Consider the following 17064-nt stretch of genomic DNA (forward strand, 5'->3'; position numbering starts at 1 on the left):
TGGGGGCAGAGAAAAGGCGACTTGGCGGCCGCCTCTCGGAGGGCAGCTCTCCCTGCAGCGGAGGGGGAGAAGCTGGGAATGAAATCTGGCGGCGATTCCAGCAGACACCTTCCCACCCACCCAAAATCCGGGTGCACGCACGAACTGCTAAGGTCGGAAAGGGGTTGGCTGCCCTCTGCCTCCCTGGAGGTGGAGGCGGTCTCCAGGCCTCACTCTGCCCAATTCAGCTGGAGGGAAAGAGTAGGGCCAACACTCTTAGAAGCACCGCCCCTACTTTAGATTCCCCCCTCCCCACTTTTCAGACACCCAACAGCAGGTGGCAAGTTCTTTTGGATAGGAAGGATGACCAACCACAACTATAATTTCCTACAAAAGGGCTCACACAGCGACAGGAACTGGGTTTCCGCACATTTCCCATTCTTGTGTTGATAAATTTCAGGTCTTGTTGAATGGGGGTGTGGTGGTAAGGAGAGAGCTTCTCCTCCAATCCGAATCTGCCCCTACTCACACACACACACACACACACACACACACACACACACACGGTCTCTGAGCTGAGTAGAAGTGGGATTTCAGAGGTATTAAGTGCACAAAAAGGGGACTGCTCAGGAGACTGCAGCTTCCTGAATAATTCAGACTGAAATAAGAGGTGAATATGTTTTCTTGTGGTCACTGTGGCAAGTCCGAGTCAGAGTAGGATGTGGGACCCCTCCAAGCCTAGGGTCTCTTTCTCCAAATCACACAACTGCCCTTGGCTGCTCACCAGTTCAAGATGGACTGCTGCCAATATTTTTACAAGTTCTGTCATGTTGTTGTCCTGCTTGTTCTTCATCTAACTGGGAAACTTCTGGGTAGCCAAGGCACGTAAAATGTCCAAATGGGACATTTGGATAGCAGTTGGTTCCTGCAGAAGGGGACTGGCTTGCATGAATCCAGACAGTGGCAATTAATAGCAAAGGCTTATTGTCTCTAGTTTATGCTTCTTCATTCCTCAAGGTATCTCAGGGCTTTTCAAAATAGGTTTGAAGTGCATGCTAGTACCACAAAATATCTGTGTTTGAGTCTCCTCTGTTTCTGGTCCGTGTCGTGGTTTTGGGCAAATTCTAGATGTGCATTTGTTGAAAATGGTAAAAACAGAATGTCCAACACCTTGCAGAATATAATCAGACCTGGGCTTGCGTTTCAATAATCAGAGTACCAGCAATACAATACATGAGAGGCCTACCCTTTTCTCCACATGCCATTGAACTGAAAATACATGCCATTTTAGAAGAGCCAGATCACATAGCTAGACAAGGAAGCATATCAAACAGCCCGGGTTACCCTGTGCCAGTAGCATAATATTCACTTTCCCCTTCTCTCGCCACAGGTCAGAATAGGCTTCTGCAATGGGGCCCTTCCATGATTTTTATACGTTCCGCCTCTGGATCCCCAAGGAGCAGAGCCAAGAGAGTCTAAGCATTTTCCAGTGCCCTGTCATTTGAGGATCTGGCTTCTTCTTCCCAACAGTTCCTCCCACAGCGAGCTTTCCTGGGTGCAGAATGCAGGTTTCCCTCTATGCTGCACCTAGTCTCAAGGGCAGCTACATATAATGTTGGCATCTGTCCGTCTCGAAAGACAAATCCTGCTTAATTAAAGAAGGAGGGTGTTTTGCTATCATTCCAGTTTTCCCTCTTTGGTGTTTTTGAGATAAAAGTTCACTCCCTGCTTTCTCAAAAGATGCAAGGTAAATACCATACAACTCTCTGAAAGGGAGAAATGTTTCACCTCTCCTCCTGTTTCAACTTTCTAGGATGATTCCTCAGTTGGGCAGGCTAGCATTCTGCCTTCTCCCCTCCACTGGCCTTCCCATAACTAGTTGGCTTGAGGCAAGAGGCTTAATTTTTATAGTGGCTTAACCCCACCCACATCTGGCTCTACCAATGAGTGGCAGGAGATGGAGCCAGTTGTTGGCATGCTACTGCCTCTATTATTAACCCTTTCTGGTATGTTTTTCCTGGATTTCTGAGTTTGACATGTTCAGGTGGAGCTGTTTGAGGTGACTGTGGTTGTCAGCTTTTAAACTGATCCATGGTTGCTCTTCTCTTTCTTCAGATTTCTACATGTCAAGCAGCTTTTAAAGGCACTAAAACAGGCAATGCTGTTGTTGGTTTTCCTGTTGGCAAGCCTAATGTTGTTTTCTATTTGCCATTAGGGTTTTAAGACTGCTCTGAGGTGGTATTTGACCTGTTGTACAGCCTACTCTCTAATCCAGAGCTGTCTTAATGGGCTTAGATTTCCCGGTTTCAAAATAACAATTTTCCTGACTGTCTGGGGTGTGTAAGAATTGCCTCCAGGGAACCAGTCAGAGAAGCTTTATGAAAGTGGGAGAAGATGGTCTGTAAACTGTACTACAAGTTTGTGGGCTGGTAACCTGCAGGCATTTTGTGGGGTACTATCTGTTTTGAACTGACTTGTAAGGCTGCTGTCCTCTTACGCTCTCTGACCTTTTGTACCTGAACACCAGCTGTATGACATCTGCGCATCTCTGCAGAAAAACTTGTCCCATTGTGGACTTTAGCACCCATTCAGGTAGCCACTCTTTTCCTTTACTGAGAGTTGAAAATCAACAGCTGAAGCTTCTTGGTGTGAGACTGCAGTGTGGGCTAAAGCTTCACCTGAAGGAGCGTCTCCACCCCCATCATTCTGTCTGGACACTGAGGTCCAGCTCTGAGGGCCTTCTGGCGGTTCCCGCGCTGCGAGAAGCCAAGTTACAGGGAACCAAGCAGAGGGCCTTCTCGGTAGTGGCACCCGCCCTGTGGAACGCCCTCCCACCAGATGTCAAAGAGAACAACAACTACCAGACTTTTAGAAGACATCTGAAGGCAGCCCTGTTTAGGGAAGCTTTTAATGTTTGATGGACTATTGTATTTTAATATTTTGTTGGAAGCCGCCCAGAGTGGCTGGGGAAACCTGGCCAGATGGGTGGGGTATAAATAATAGATTATTATTATTATTATTATTATTATTATTATTATTATTATTCACCTGGTAATTTTCTGCTACATTGCAGAATATCCTGCAGCACAGCAGGGATAAAAACATAGGATCAGCTCTGTTGGTATTCAGAGGCAATCTGCCTCCGATGGTGGAGCAAGAGCCTAGCTAGCGTGGCTAATAGCCAGTGATAGTCTCTTCCATGATTTTGTTTGCTCCTCTTTTAAAAGCCATCCAACTTGATGGCCATCATGACACCTTTTCAGTCCCACAAGGTGGGACCAAGTCTATAGCTTAACTTTGTGCATAATTTGACTGAACCTCCAACCTGGAGACCAAATAAGACACTCCTGGTCCCCAGGACTCTCCCAAGCCATGCCCCTCACCAGGGTAGCTCCATGTCCTCCCTGAGTACTTTCGCCAGGCTGGAAGGTATCTTACCTGGATGGAAGATGGAGAGATGCCTCTGTGTGGATGGGCTACAGCAGGGATGGGGAACCTGGCGCCCTCAAGATGATGCTGTACCCCAACCATTGTATGTATCCGTGACCATTGGCCACGTTGGGTGGGGCTGATGGGAGTTGAAGTCCAGCAACATCTGGAGAGCCACAGCATCCCTATCCCTGGTGCATAGAAAACTTTGGGGTTTGTCTGGAATGTTGTTTTCTGCACAAAAGTAAGAATTGCATTGATTGCTCTGCCCATGTTTGCTTCTGGCTCCACTCACTTTTTGTCTCTGCCCCCACCTGCCACTGACAAGCAGCCCCTGGAAGGTTGCTCATGAAGAAATGCGGCCCTTGTGTTGAAAAAGTTGGCTCACCAATGTAGTAAAGGTAGTCTTCCAGATCAGTAGGCACAACGCCTGCCTTTTAGTTACCCCCTCTCTGGAAATGTTGACCTGGTGCCGTAGAATAAGGTGGGGAAAGCTCTGAGGTGGCAGGTGACATTTATGAATGCTCCCCTCCATAAACAGCTCCCTGCAAGCAGAAAGCTAGCACGGCAACTGGGCTAAATGTGCCAACTTTTAACTTGCAAAGACATGTTTATATTGGGGAACGTTATTATCTCATTCTGCTGAATGTGTAGAGCAAGGCTTTTGCCAGGAGAGAGGGATGGATGTCAGGTGGACAAAGATGGATCTCCACATGGGTTCTCCAGGGTTTTACACGGCTTCGCTTCCCTTTATACCCTTTCAACCAGTCTCTTGTACTTGCAGTCAGAGTGGGAAGAGGGTGTCCGCATTCTCCCATTCTTTACGAGGTGGGTGAAGTTGAAATCCTAATCCACCATAGCAACTGGGATTTCAAAACCAGGGGTGGGTGGGCTGTTGTTGTCTTAACTCCAGGATGATTAGCAATGAGTTGACCAGGATGTGATCGGGTGCGTTATGTTTTACAGGTGAAGTTTTTGCTTGACTACCTTCTGCAGCACAAAATACCGTATTTTTCGCTCTATAAGATGCACCAGACCACAAGACACACCTAGTTTTTGGAGGAGGAGAACAGGAAAAAAAATATTCTGAATCTCAGAAGCCAGAAGAGCAAGAGGGATCGCTGTGCAGTGAAGTCAGCAATCCCTCTTGCTGTTCTGGCTTCTGGGATAGCTGCGCAGCCTGCATTCCCTCCATAAGACGCACACACATTTCCCCTTACTTTTTAGGAGGGAAAAAGTGAGTCTTATAGAGCAAAAAATACGGTAATTAAGTGTGCCTCAACTCTGAGCTTAATGAGGGGTTTTGCTGACCTGACAAGGGCCCTGGTGAAATAGGCAGGTCTTGAGCATTGTCTTTGTCTTTAGCAAATACCTTGGGGAAGGCTGTGGGGAATCTCCTTTCTCTCTCCCCCTTAGTGATGGCATAACAATGTCTTCCTTCCGTTCCAGGTGTAGGCTAGCGTGGCCGCAGAGTGGGTGTGAGCTCGCTGCACTGGACCCCACCCGGACCCCACAAGAGAGACTGCTGGGCTATGAGTGCCTGAAGGGATCGTGCCCACTCTTAACGCCGCCTGCCGTGAGGTTTGCAGCCATGAGCAGGTAGGAGCCATCGGCAGAGCAGATCTGGGATTAAAGGATCAGCCAGCTGTTTGCCGTTTCACGGCTCCCTCCTGGTGGAGTTTAGTAGGTCAGAGCTGCCCAGGGAGTGTTGGGAGGGGGCAGAGGAAACAGACAGACAGTGGGGGCTTGGGGAATGCAGCGCCTGACTCCCCGATTCACCTCAGACACCCTGCTATCACCTCCTTTCCTCATTCTAAAGGCTGATCTCTGTGTTGAAAAGAATCATGTAGCAGAGTCCCTGTGGGACTGTATCACTTCAGATGGCAAGTGGTAGTAGGGGAAGTCAAGGGTTTCTTAATGCTCCCCTGTGTTTAAAAATGAAGCAAAAAGTGCCGCCCTCCAAACCCTCTGTGCAGTGATTCCTCCACATGCAAACTGTAGTGGTACAGCCCTGCAAACACTCTGCTGTGTGGTTCTGCTGATGGCGTAGCTTGGTTCTTTTCTAGAGCTTTTCAAGCTAGCAAAGAATCAATGTCTATCTGTTTTCGTTTTTCCAAAATGTCCACCAGGGAGGTAGGTGTGTGTGTGTGTGTGTGTGTGTGTGTGTTGGGGGGCTTTGAGGTGATTATGCAAAATCTGATGTTACATTTTCTAGGGTGGCTGACAATTCTCCAGAGGCAGCTAAAGTCCCTAGACCAAAGTAGGCTCCATTCTATCAGGACTTGCCATTCATGGCCTGTGCAACTAGGGTTGGCCTGAGAAGTTTGCAACTGGGTTACATGCCCTCCCTCCCTCCCTCCCTCCCTCCCTCCCTCCTTCCTTCCCCACCCCTCTCCAGGCAAGGTGGTTGTGCCTGCCATCTTGGTGACCCTCTGGGTTTTTTCAGGTGCCCAAGTGCTGAGGGAGCACAATGAATGGCGGCGATGATTGCTCTGTTGTGGATCGAGGTGGGCGCCTGGCAGTCACACCTGTGCCCGTGGGCTGGCAGCGCATGGTGGAAGAGGGTGGAGTGCGCTATATCAGGTAAGCCTGGCATTATATCCGGAGTTGGGGCAGATGGGGTTCATCCAGCTGGGAAGGCAGCCCATCTAGGAGAAGGGAACTCTGATCCTAAACCTGCACAGCCTTGTGGGATATCTTCAGGAGAAGAAGGGGCTATGGAGTAAACCCTACACAAATCCAGAGTGGAGTCCCTAAGACACTTGGATAGCGCTTTGTATGCCTCCTTCCTGCAACTCCTGCAGCCAAGCTGGTGCCAAATGTATTGCTCTGCTTTCCTTTGGACCACATCAGTGAGGCTGAGAGGGGGGTCTTGTCGTCTGGGCAGCCCAGGAGCCCCATACACAGCGTCCAGACTTGCATCCTTTGGTGCTTCTAACACAACACTTTCACTTCACCCTCGGAGGTGGACTCCATTGTCTCTGGAGACAGATGGATGCCAATGGCGAGCTTCTTGTTCGTCCCCCTGGTGTACTAAGTCCCCTGACACGTCTTTCTTTCTTTCTTTCTTTCTTTCTTTCTTTCTTTCTTTCTTTCTTTCTTTCTTTCTTTCTTTCTTTCTCTCTCCCCCCATAGTCCCAGCGGCACAAGCCTGGCTTCGTTGGAGCAGACTCGTGCATACCTGCTGGCGGACGGCACATGCAAGTGTGGCCTGGAGTGTCCCCTCAACATGCATAAGGTACAGAACTTGGGAGAGAGAACCACAACTGTGCTTGCCACCAGCAGTGGACTCTGGCCTGGAGGTTTTCAACCTTTGTCCAAGTAGTGAGAATAAGAAAAGGAGAACAAAGGTTGACAGTAGGAATTTTGGAGGATGTGTTACACCAGGCTTCCTCAAACTCGGCCCTCCAGATGTTTTGAGACTACAATTCCCATCATCCCTGACCACTGGTGCTGCTAGCTAGGGATCATGGGAGTTGTGGGCCAAAAGCACCCGGAGGGCCGAGGTTGAGGAAGCCTGTGTTACACCGAGTCAGCCCATGGGCCCAATCTAGCTCAGTGTCCTCTGCACCGATTGGCAGGGGCTCTTCAGAGCTTTCTGAGATGGGAAGGTTGCCAACTTGACCTGGAGATGACAAGGCTTGAACCTCAGACCTTTTGCATGCAAAGCACCTGTTGCACCACTGAGCCATGGCCCTTCTTCCGCTAGTGGCCAGGCCTCGTTCCAGAAAACGGGAGAGTTGGTCATTTGCTGGGAACCCTAGACTCGCAAAGGGCCACCAGCCCAGCACTACCACCATTACTGTTCTTGCTTTCTGCAGAGTGCACCTCTTTGTGGCAGCTCATTCCACAGCTTTGTAATTTAGCCCCAGAAACTGGATACAGAAAACCAGCCCATCTAGTGCAACATCCTCACAGTGGCCAACCATAAGCCTGTGAGAAGCTCACGAGTAGGACCTGAGTGCAACAGCCCTCTTCCCACTTGCTATTATTCCCAGCATCCTGCCTCTGACAGTGGAGGTAGATTACAGGGAATTAAATATGGGGAGTGTTGTGTGCATGCTGCAATTTTGCACAAGTGCTGAAAAGAATTGCTGGATGTGGCATTCACTTTCCTAAAGATTTCCTGCCTTTTTAAAGGAAGTTTCTAGCCTTTGGTGTTGCAAAGGCACATTTAAACGTATGAGAGCAAAGCCTGGTTGATTCACAGAAACCGGGAGAAGGGGGGCTGTGGGATAAGATTTCTACTGGTCTAAGGACGGGGCTCCGGCATCCTACGATTCCTTGCTGCTCCCTATGGGAAGACTAAATAAGGCAAAACGAGAAAAAAGGCAGATTGGCTCAATCTGCACAATATCTCAAGGCTGCAGAATACAGCTTGCAGAGAGTACATACAAGAGAGAGTTTTCTGCTGTAGAGGTGGGTGCTGCCCTGTTTGGCTTGGGCATTCCAGCTCTGTGATCCTCAGGCTAGAAAAAGGTCTGACCCTCTACAGTTCTGCCAAATTCTGCCCTTTAATTTGAAGAGCAGCATGCTAGATCCGTGAGCGGGGACATGTTCACCACACTAAGCACCAGTAGCTATTTTGGAAAGGAACAGAAAGTGTGTGTGTGTGTGTGGCTTGGTTGGGGTCAGATCTTGTCATTCAGCAGCAGCAGAAGCTGGCAGTGCATCCAGGGCTCCCTTCTGCCAACAGCACATTCCTAGCTCTTCACAGTGCAGGGGCTTTCCAGCTCTCCACCTCAGGGAAACCTGTTCCGAGTCGGCTGTCATTTGCCAAAGAACCTCTGCATGTTGCAGAAGATTCTGGGGGGGGAATAGGGATGCTCCAGGGTGCTTCACACAGAGTCCCAAGTCAGGCCTTTTGCTGACATTCACTCTGTGTGACCAGGGCCTGCTAGGACACACCTGGCACACATGCTGCTGCTGTTCATTTCAAGGGAAGTTGCCTTTGCAGGAAGGGAAAGGGCCGTAGCTCAGCAGGCAGAGCACCTGCCTTTCAGACATCCTCAGGGCTGAACCGAGAGACCTTAACCACAGCCAGCGTAGATAATATTGAGCTAGATGACCCGATAGTCCATTGTTTCTTCTCCTTTGTGGCTGGACAGAGCCACCTGCTGCATGGGTTGTAACCAGTTGTAACCAGAGCTGTTTGTATTCCCCTTGTGAGCAAGCACACCACACACATGTGGAAATCAGCCTGCCTTTGGCATCCTAAGAATCTCAGCTTTCGTTTTTTTAAAGAACAAGGTACGGTGGTGCCCCGCAAGACAAATGCCTCGCAAGACGGAAAACCTGCTAGACGAAAGGGTTTTCCGTTTTTGAGCTGCTTCGCAAGACGAATTTCCCTATGGGCTTGTTTCCCTATGGGCTTGCGAGTGTTCCGATTTTTTTTCGCTTTCCCCCCCTTTTGCTAAGCCGCTAAGCCGCTAATAGCCTTTTAGCCGCTAAGCCGCTAAGCCTTCAATAGCCGCTGAACCGCTAATAGCGCTAATCCGCTAAGCCGCTAATAGGGTTGCTTCGCAAGACGAAAAAACCGCTAGAGGAAGAGACTCGCGGAATGGATTATTTTCGTCTTGCGAGGCACTACTGTACTAGTCCTTTTTGATGCAAAGAAACGTTTGAAAATATGTGAACGGTGTTTGGAGAAAGAAGGCAGAGGGGAGATGACTAAGAGGTCAGAGGGTTGTGAGGAGGGCCATTGCTTAAGTGTTCTCCGTGGCTCTTTGCTTGTCCCCCTCTCCCAGGGCTAACAGACAGAATTAATTGTGCAAACTGTATGCACATTGATTTGATTTGCACAGTTTATTCAGGTTTCAGGATTCAGTCTCCGCTGGTGCAGAATTTAGGTTGGAGCTTTGTGGGCGTCTGTTTTTCTCTGAAGGTCAGCTGCTTTCCACCCATTGGGATGACCCTCCATTCTAGTTTCTTGCTTTAAGGATGACTGTACAGTGGTGCCTCGCAAGACGAAAAGAATCCGTTCCGCGAGTCTCTTCGTCTTGCGGTTTTTTCGTCTTGCGAAGCAAGCCCATTAGCGGATTAGTGCTATTAGCGGCTTAGCGGGCTTAGCGGATCAGCTGATAAGCGGTTTAGCGGCTTAGCGGATCAGCTGATAAGCGGCTTAGCGGATCAGCTGTTAAGCGGCTTAGCGGATCAGCTGATAAGCGGCTTAGCGGATCAACTGTTAAGCGGCTTAGCGGCTTAGGATCAGCTGATAAGCGGCTTAGCGGCTTGGGAAAAAGGGGGGCAAAAGGGAAAAAAACCCGCAGGAACTCGCAAGACATTTTCGTCTTGCGAAGCAAGCCCATAGGAAATTTGTTTTGCGAAGCACCTCCAAAACGGAAAACTCTTTCGTCTAGTGGGTTTTCCGTCTTGCGAGGCATTCGTCTTGCAGGGCACCACTGTATGTGGAGAAGAATTAGTGAAAGAATCAGCGCAAGTTTGCATTATGGGGTCATTAAGGTAACAGTCATCATTAGTGTGCTGCATTGGACTGGAGAAGGCAGGATTCAGATCCCTGCTCAACCACAAAGCTCACTGGGTATCCTCGGGTCATTCAAAATTTCAGCCTAACTCCCCACGCCCAGGTTGTAGTGCAGAGGGCAGAACCACATATGCTCCTCTGTGAGTTCCTTGGAGGAAGGGTGGGTTTAAAACAGGGTTGGGGCACCTTTGGCTCTTCAGGCACTGATTGACCACAAACCCCATCATTCCTGACAACTAGGCCATGCTGGGCCTCTTAAGGTGGGTTCCAGCACCTCTCAGGTGGGCACTATTGCCATTCTAAAAGAACGAGGGAGGCGTTTATGGTGAGTTCTGGCACCTCTTTTTCTAGAAAAATAGCACTGAGGTAGGTCAGGCAGAGAGACAGTGACTGGCCCAGGGTCATGCAGTGAGCTTCCTGGCTGAGGGGATTTGAACCCTGGTCTCCCGGGTTTTAGTCCAGTGCTCTAACCACTACACCACACTGACTCTAACTTGGACCACAAGAAATGGCCTGACTCCCACTGCAGTCTCTTTTTATCACCTCGTTCCCCTGGACTGGTCAGGTGCCCTCCTGTTTATAAGTATTTTCTTCCCACCCCGTCATGGTTAGGTTTTCAACTTCGACCCAGCAGCAATGGTGACAGGGAGTGAAGGAAGCAAGGGCGACGAGGACATGACCAAGCTGTGCAACCACCGGCGGAAAATTGTGGCTATGGCCACGCTGTACCGCAGCATGGAGAGCCATGGACCCCTGAGCCTGCCACACCTGGGGCCAGGTAACTGTGTTCTCCCGCACGGGGCCATATTCCTTCACTGTTCTTTTCAGTAGCACTGTAAACCTGGCCAGTGCTAGGGACTGGGAATTGGCTTAGCCAGCCAGCCTATTCAACCCCTGTGTGAGTCATTTGCTCTGGGCTTTTTCCATTTGCATTCCATTCCTGCCAACCTAGCACGTCAAAGTGCAAGTAGATAAATAGGTACCGCTCTGGCGGGAAGGTAAACGGCGTTTCCGTGTGCTGCTCTGGTTCGCCAGAAGCGGCTTAGTCATGCTGGCCACATGACCCGGAAGCTGTACGCCGGCTCCCTTGGCCAATAAAGCGAGATGAGCGCCGCAACCCCAGAGTCGTCTGCAACTGGACCTAATGGTCAGGGGTCCCTTTACCTTTACTTTTTCCATTTAGGAGACCTGCTTAAATGGGTGCTCACACATCAAATTCAACCTGTGTACACAAATATTAAATCTGTACGCTCATAAAGTTATTTGCGTGTAATATTCTGTGAGTGTGCAGTTTGTATACCTGTGTCCACAGCAGTTGAGCTGTACAAATCAGCAAGTGTACACTCTTTTCACACAAGCACGTGCACATGTGTCCAAACACCCTGTACAAATATTCAGTGTAATGTGTGAACGACCCTATAGAGACACAAGGGGAATGGCCCTCTAATTATTTGTATGTTATGTTTATTGTTGCTCGATAATTGAGATTATGTAAAGTAAAAGATGGGACATGGGTGGCGCTGTGGTCTAAACCACTGAGCCTAGGGCTTACCGATCAGAAGGTCGGCGGTTCGAATCCCCGCAACGGGGTGAGCTCCCGTTGCTCGGTCCCAGCTCCTGCCAACCTAGCAGTTCGAAAGCACATCAAAGTGCAAGTAGATAAATAGGTACCGCTCCAGCGGGAAGGTAAACGGCGTTTCCATGCGCTGCTCTCGTTCACCAGAAGCGGCTTAGTCATGCTGCCCACATGACCCAGAAGCTGTCTGTGGACAAACGCCGGCTCCCTCAGCCTGTAAAGCGAGATGAGCGCCCAGAGTTGTCCGCGACTGGACCTAACGGTCAAGGGTCCCTTTACCTTTACCTTTAAAGTAAAAGAAACATGAAAAGAAAAACAACTAACACTGTGGATACTCCTCAAGTGGGATATAACTTTTATCCTTTCACACTACAAGTAATATGAAGTCACATGTACCTCAACAGTGAGAAAAATTATGCTTCAGACAGCACAGATTTGGGCAATGCCAATATAACTGCTGAACAACATCCCCAAGGAAGAATTAGGAACGTCTCAAATGTATTTGACATCAGCTTTATCTTAAACATTAATTTTTTTTTGCATCTGGTGACTTTTGTCTTCTGTATCTGCTCCACATCATCCAGTACCACCAGAGTCATCACTTGCATTGCCATCATCATTAGTTAATGCAAAGATAGTGGTTTAGAAAGTATATATTTTAAAAAACCCTGAAATATTAACTTTGCTTAGGCCCGTGCAGTTTGCTTTTGCAGTGATTTCCTTTTGCATCTGTTGCTTTTTTCCAGGGCCCAGCTTGACCCAGCTGCCTCACCCAACTACACCAGGGCCCAGCAGTCGCCCACAGCAGATGCTTCCCAGCAAAGCCTCCACCACCCTGGCGAAGGGCCCTGAACTCTACCAGCAGTGCCCCTCGGATCGCTATGGCAACACCTGGTCCAGCCCGAGCTCCACTTTCCCCCGCCACCACAACACTCTCTTTGGGGATGTCTTCCCAGGCCGCCTGCCTGCCACCACCAATGGCAACACCCGGCCGTCCTTCCCAACTGAACTGAGTGCTGTGGGGGGGCCCTTCCTGCCCAGCAAGGCCCTCCCAGACACGCTGTCCCGGCCCTACCCTTCCAGCTGCCTCCTCTTCCCCCCGCCAGATGAGGCGGCGTCCAGCCAGGAGGGCGGCCCCTGGAGCAGCCGGCCGGTGCCTCTGGGGTCTCAGGCCAGCACCACAGGCTCCCCCGCCCCCACCACCCTCTCCTCCATTTCATCGCCGGCAGGCAGCGCCGAGCCGTCCCCGCAGCGCTCTCGGCACTCCTCAGCTTCCTCGGAGCAGGGCCTCTCTGGACACCGCCCAGCTGCCAGGCCCCCCGGCTTGGACGCAGCGGCCCCAGCCAATGCCTTAACCAACCAAAGCAGCAATAACCTGCCCTCAGTGCCCTTAGGTGTTGCCCCGGAAGGCAAAGGACCGCCCAGCCTGCTGCTGCTCCACCCTCAGGGCCCAGGCTCCTTCCCAGCCAGCAGCTTGTTGAGTGCAGCCGCCAAGGCCCAGCTGGCCAGCAGGGGGCGTCCCGACGAGCTGGCTGCCAGCACTTTACCCAGCCGCTTGCTACTGTCCATGGTGGGCGGGCGAGCGCCCAGGCGGCAGCGCCGCTCACCCACCGTCCTGCGCCTGCTCAAGGACTCCCACTCGGCGGGGCAGGCGGGGGGGCTCGCCCATCCGGAGGAGACGCCGACCCGACACCCCCGGCCTCGGGACCAGCTGCCGGCAGGGGAGGCCAAGAATGGACCCCCCAGCTCCGGGGCTCCGGCTCAGCCGCTCTCGTCCCTGCTCAGCCTGCTCGCTCCCCCCGTGAGCTCACTGGCCGCCCCAGGCCTCCCGCCGGTGCCCCCGACCCCCGCTGGCGACAGCCCCAGCCCTTTGCCCTCCTTCCAGGACTTCAACAGCCAGCTCCTCAGCCTCTTTGGCCAGCTGGCCTCGGCCTCTTCTGAACAGATCTCAGGGAGCCCCCCACAGCCAAAACCGCCTGCCTCCCCACTCGGATCACACGGCACCCCAGGTAGGTCCGTGCGTCTGTAGGTGGGTGGTGCCCTTCACAGAGGCAAACTCCTTCCCCGCCACCCCACCTCTGAGGGCTGGAAAGACGGGGGGGGGGGGGACTCACCCCTGGAGGCAGGGAGGTGTCTGCTATATGTCTCCTTCCTGAGTATGGGGAAACCGGTGGCCCTCCAGATGTTGTGGAACTATAACTCCCATCAGCCCCAGTCAGCATGGCCAAGAGGATGGGAATTGTAGTTCAGCACGTTCAGGCTGAACCCCAGGCTTAGCTCTTTTTTTAAAAAAATATTTATTGGGAATTTAAAGTTACATAAAAAAAGAAAAAGCAAGAAAAAAGAGATTAAACAATACAAATCAGTAAAAAGAGAATAAAAAGTACAAAACATACAATACACTAAAATCAAAAACGAGAGCAAAAGAATAAATTTAAAAACAAATCCAATATTCCCATATCCTTATCTTCATTAACTTGTTTCATCGACCTCCTCACACCTCCCTTTTTTGTATTCTAATTATTAATGATCTCCATCTTTCACTGTATTCTGCCCTTTAGTTGTCTTAATTTATTTTAGCCTTATCTTACCATAAAAAAACCCTTAGAACTTAAAAACTTCTTTATACATAACTCCTTATAACATTTCTACTAAAGCCTAATAGTTTCATTCCAAGATTTTCCTAACAGTCATTAATTTTCCAATATTTCTCTAAATGAATTTTTAAACTTTCTGCCAATCTTCACCCACTGTCTCTTCTTCCTGGTCTCGGGTTCTGTCAGTCCTTTCTGTCTGTTCCATCTAGTCCATCAACCTGGTGATCTTATGCCCGAGGCTCTTAATTCTTTTCCATGTCCCTTCTGCAGATCTTCTTCATAGTTGTACCTGCACTTTACTTTGTCTTCTGCTGGTCTTGTACTTAGTTTCCTTCCTTTGTCTCTGAGGAGTAGATCTCGGAGGAACAACCTTCTCGACCGGTCAGCCCGTTCTCCATAGTTAGCACTAAAATCCAAAAAATATTCCAAAGCATACTTCAATGTCCCTCCAAAGTTGAGGGCCTTGACCACTCCAATCTCCTCCTGGCCCAAAACCAAATCCCAAGAGTCAGGACATCCCTGCATAGGAGGATATGACCAACTTGCCATCTCCAGTCCCGACAGGACTCCGTCTCTCCAAGTCTGACTCACTCCAGATTCAGTCATCAGAAACGACAGCTTATGTTCCTGCAAGGCCACATGTCTCTCAACTTGTATTACTTGAGGTTCAACAACAACCTCCTCCTTTGTCTTCTCCGCGGCTTGCCCTGTCAGGGCAGATTCCTGGGTCAATTCTTGAGCAAGTTCTATATCAGTGTTCACTGTTTGACCGAAATTATCAATTGCAGTAGTCATCAAATCCATCTTCGCATGAAGCTGCTCCAACAAAGCACTTGTCCTGCACAAAGCAGACACTAAGGCTTCCTGTGTCAACATTCTTGTCCAAGGTCAATGTCTGTTTCTCACGATCCTTAATCTCTACAGCTGTAGAGTTCCCCAGGTCCACTCCAACAACGGTTCAAAAGCTCCCTCTAGAGGAAACAATTTCTATTTGTATCCATCCTTTTACAAGCAGATCCAGCAACAAAATTGCTTTTATTTTTCAAATCTTTGTTCCTTTTTAGTGCAAAAGGAAACATTGGAGTCAATATGTTTCTCTTATTTGACTATCTGTCAACATACGTTATTATTCACAGTCAGTGAACTTTCCCAAAACGTCTATCTTTGACAGCCCGTTCCCAGGTTCAAGACGATAGAAATTTATCTTTCTTTACTCCCTTCTCCTGCAGGCTTGAACAATTTAAGATTTCCCCCCTCTTCTCCTGCTTCCAAGGGGGTTTTTGTAGTTTTAACCGATGGAAATTTAGTCCTTTACAGATAACTTTCCAGACTTTAGCTTGCGATGTCTTTGCTTCAAGCTATTTACAAAAGCGGAAGGCGCACTTCCTGTTTAGACCTTCCCGCTCCGATGCCAAATTACGAAGTTTAATAATCCAATTTTCCATTCTACTCACGGGTACTTGTTTAGAGTCCAATTGTCCACAGGAAAAAAGTCAGCGCTCTCCGACAACAGCAATGCGGCTTCACTCTGTGAAAAGAGCAATCGATTCGAAGCACCGCGCCGCTCACCCCACGTCGCTCCGGATCCCCGTAGCCGGGTTTCCCCGCAAGTAGGGGAGGCGCAAAAAGTGCCAGCTGAATCCCAGGTCCACAGGCTTCTCCCGCCTGTGGTTTTTGATGGGTCTCCGCCTCGCCGTGGCGGTCCAGACCCTGATTTTCACGGAGCGGATTCCTCCAGATCAGAGGAAATCCACCATTGCCAGTGGCGCTAACCCGGAAGTCCCCCAGGCTTAGCTCACTTGCGTTGAGCTATGCTACTTGGCCGCAGCCTTTCCACCCTCAGCAGCTGTTGTAGGGTAGTGGTAGGCAGCTCAGGTTTGCTCAGAAGCAAGCCCTGCTATTTCAGATGTGGCTTATTCCTCAGTATAAGTGCATTGGGATTACAGCCTCGCTGTGTGTGAACAGCAAGCGAGAATGTTCCCCTCCGTCAAGCCTTGCCTCAGTCAACATCTAGTAACTAGTATCATGCTAGCTTCTATTTCTCAGGGCCAAACCAGGCTTGGCATTTTTTTGTTCTTACTTAAATGGGGTTGCAGGTGGCTCTGCGTCTGATCGGAGCAGCGGTGGTGCAGAAAGGTGCTTAACCTTTTCCCTCAGACAGTTTTCCTGATCAAAATCAGCCCCCCACCTCACCAGCTGTTTTGCATTGTGTATATACTGGATTTCTGTTTTCCACAGCAAGAAAAGCAGCACAGGGCGCACTTGGATCAGGAAACTGGCCTGTAGGGAAAAGGTTAAACTCCCTTCCACTAATCCAGCTAGATTTGCGGTAAAAACCAAACCTGTGTGGGGACACACCACATGCCTTCTGTCCACACAGTTACTGTGGCCCTGAGCTTTTATACATGGGGGGGGGGGTTTACAAAAAATCCAGATGCCCAGTAGCTGTTTCTGCCTAAAAATTTGGGTCTGGTGACTGGATTGCCTCAAAGCTCACAAGGCTGTTTGCTTCTAGCCGGTGCCTAGAAAAATTTGCTGCCTTTTTACTTAGGGTGGGGCCATAATTCAGGGATAGAGGACATAGTTTGCATGAAGAATGCCCCAGATTAACTCTCTGGCACCTCCAGTTAAAAAGAAAAAGAAAATCAGATATCAGGGGATGTTGAAGACCTCTTCCTGAGACCCTGGAGAGCAATCGCTAGCCAGGATAGACAACGTGGGCTGTATGGACACATAATCTGGACTGGTATTCTTTTATCCGTTTATTTAATCTTTACCTGACTCTTCAGCTGAACAAGCTCCAAGAGCAGTTTATGTACAGTCTATGAAAACAAGGCAGTCCCTTCCTGCAGGCTTACAACCTAAAATAAGTGACACAAAAGGGGGGGGGGGAATGGATAGGGAAGAGCAAGGGGCAAGGAAGCAAAGCCAGCCCTCAGTTTTTAAATAGGAGAATTCATAATAATTGAGATGGGGAGCAGAACAACTAATGTGCATCT

At 49.7% G+C, this 17064-nt stretch overlaps 1 protein-coding gene across 1 annotated transcript in view; it reads left to right on the top strand.

Moving 5' to 3' along the window:
• Positions 1 to 17064, top strand: part of MBD6 (methyl-CpG binding domain protein 6) — a 31559-nt gene that overhangs the window by 395 nt on the left and 14100 nt on the right. The window contains exons 2-6 of the mRNA XM_083486422.1: positions 4858 to 5007; positions 5855 to 5991; positions 6544 to 6646; positions 10505 to 10670; positions 12215 to 13477. Coding sequence (XP_083342548.1) covers positions 5879 to 5991; positions 6544 to 6646; positions 10505 to 10670; positions 12215 to 13477 — 1645 coding nt within the window. The 5' untranslated portion in view covers positions 4858 to 5007; positions 5855 to 5878. The remainder of the gene's footprint in view (positions 1 to 4857; positions 5008 to 5854; positions 5992 to 6543; positions 6647 to 10504; positions 10671 to 12214; positions 13478 to 17064) is intronic.

The sequence above is a fragment of the Podarcis liolepis genome (assembly GCF_965112155.1).
Source record: "Podarcis liolepis genome assembly, chromosome: 2".
Taxonomy (NCBI): Eukaryota; Metazoa; Chordata; class Lepidosauria; order Squamata; family Lacertidae; genus Podarcis; species Podarcis liolepis.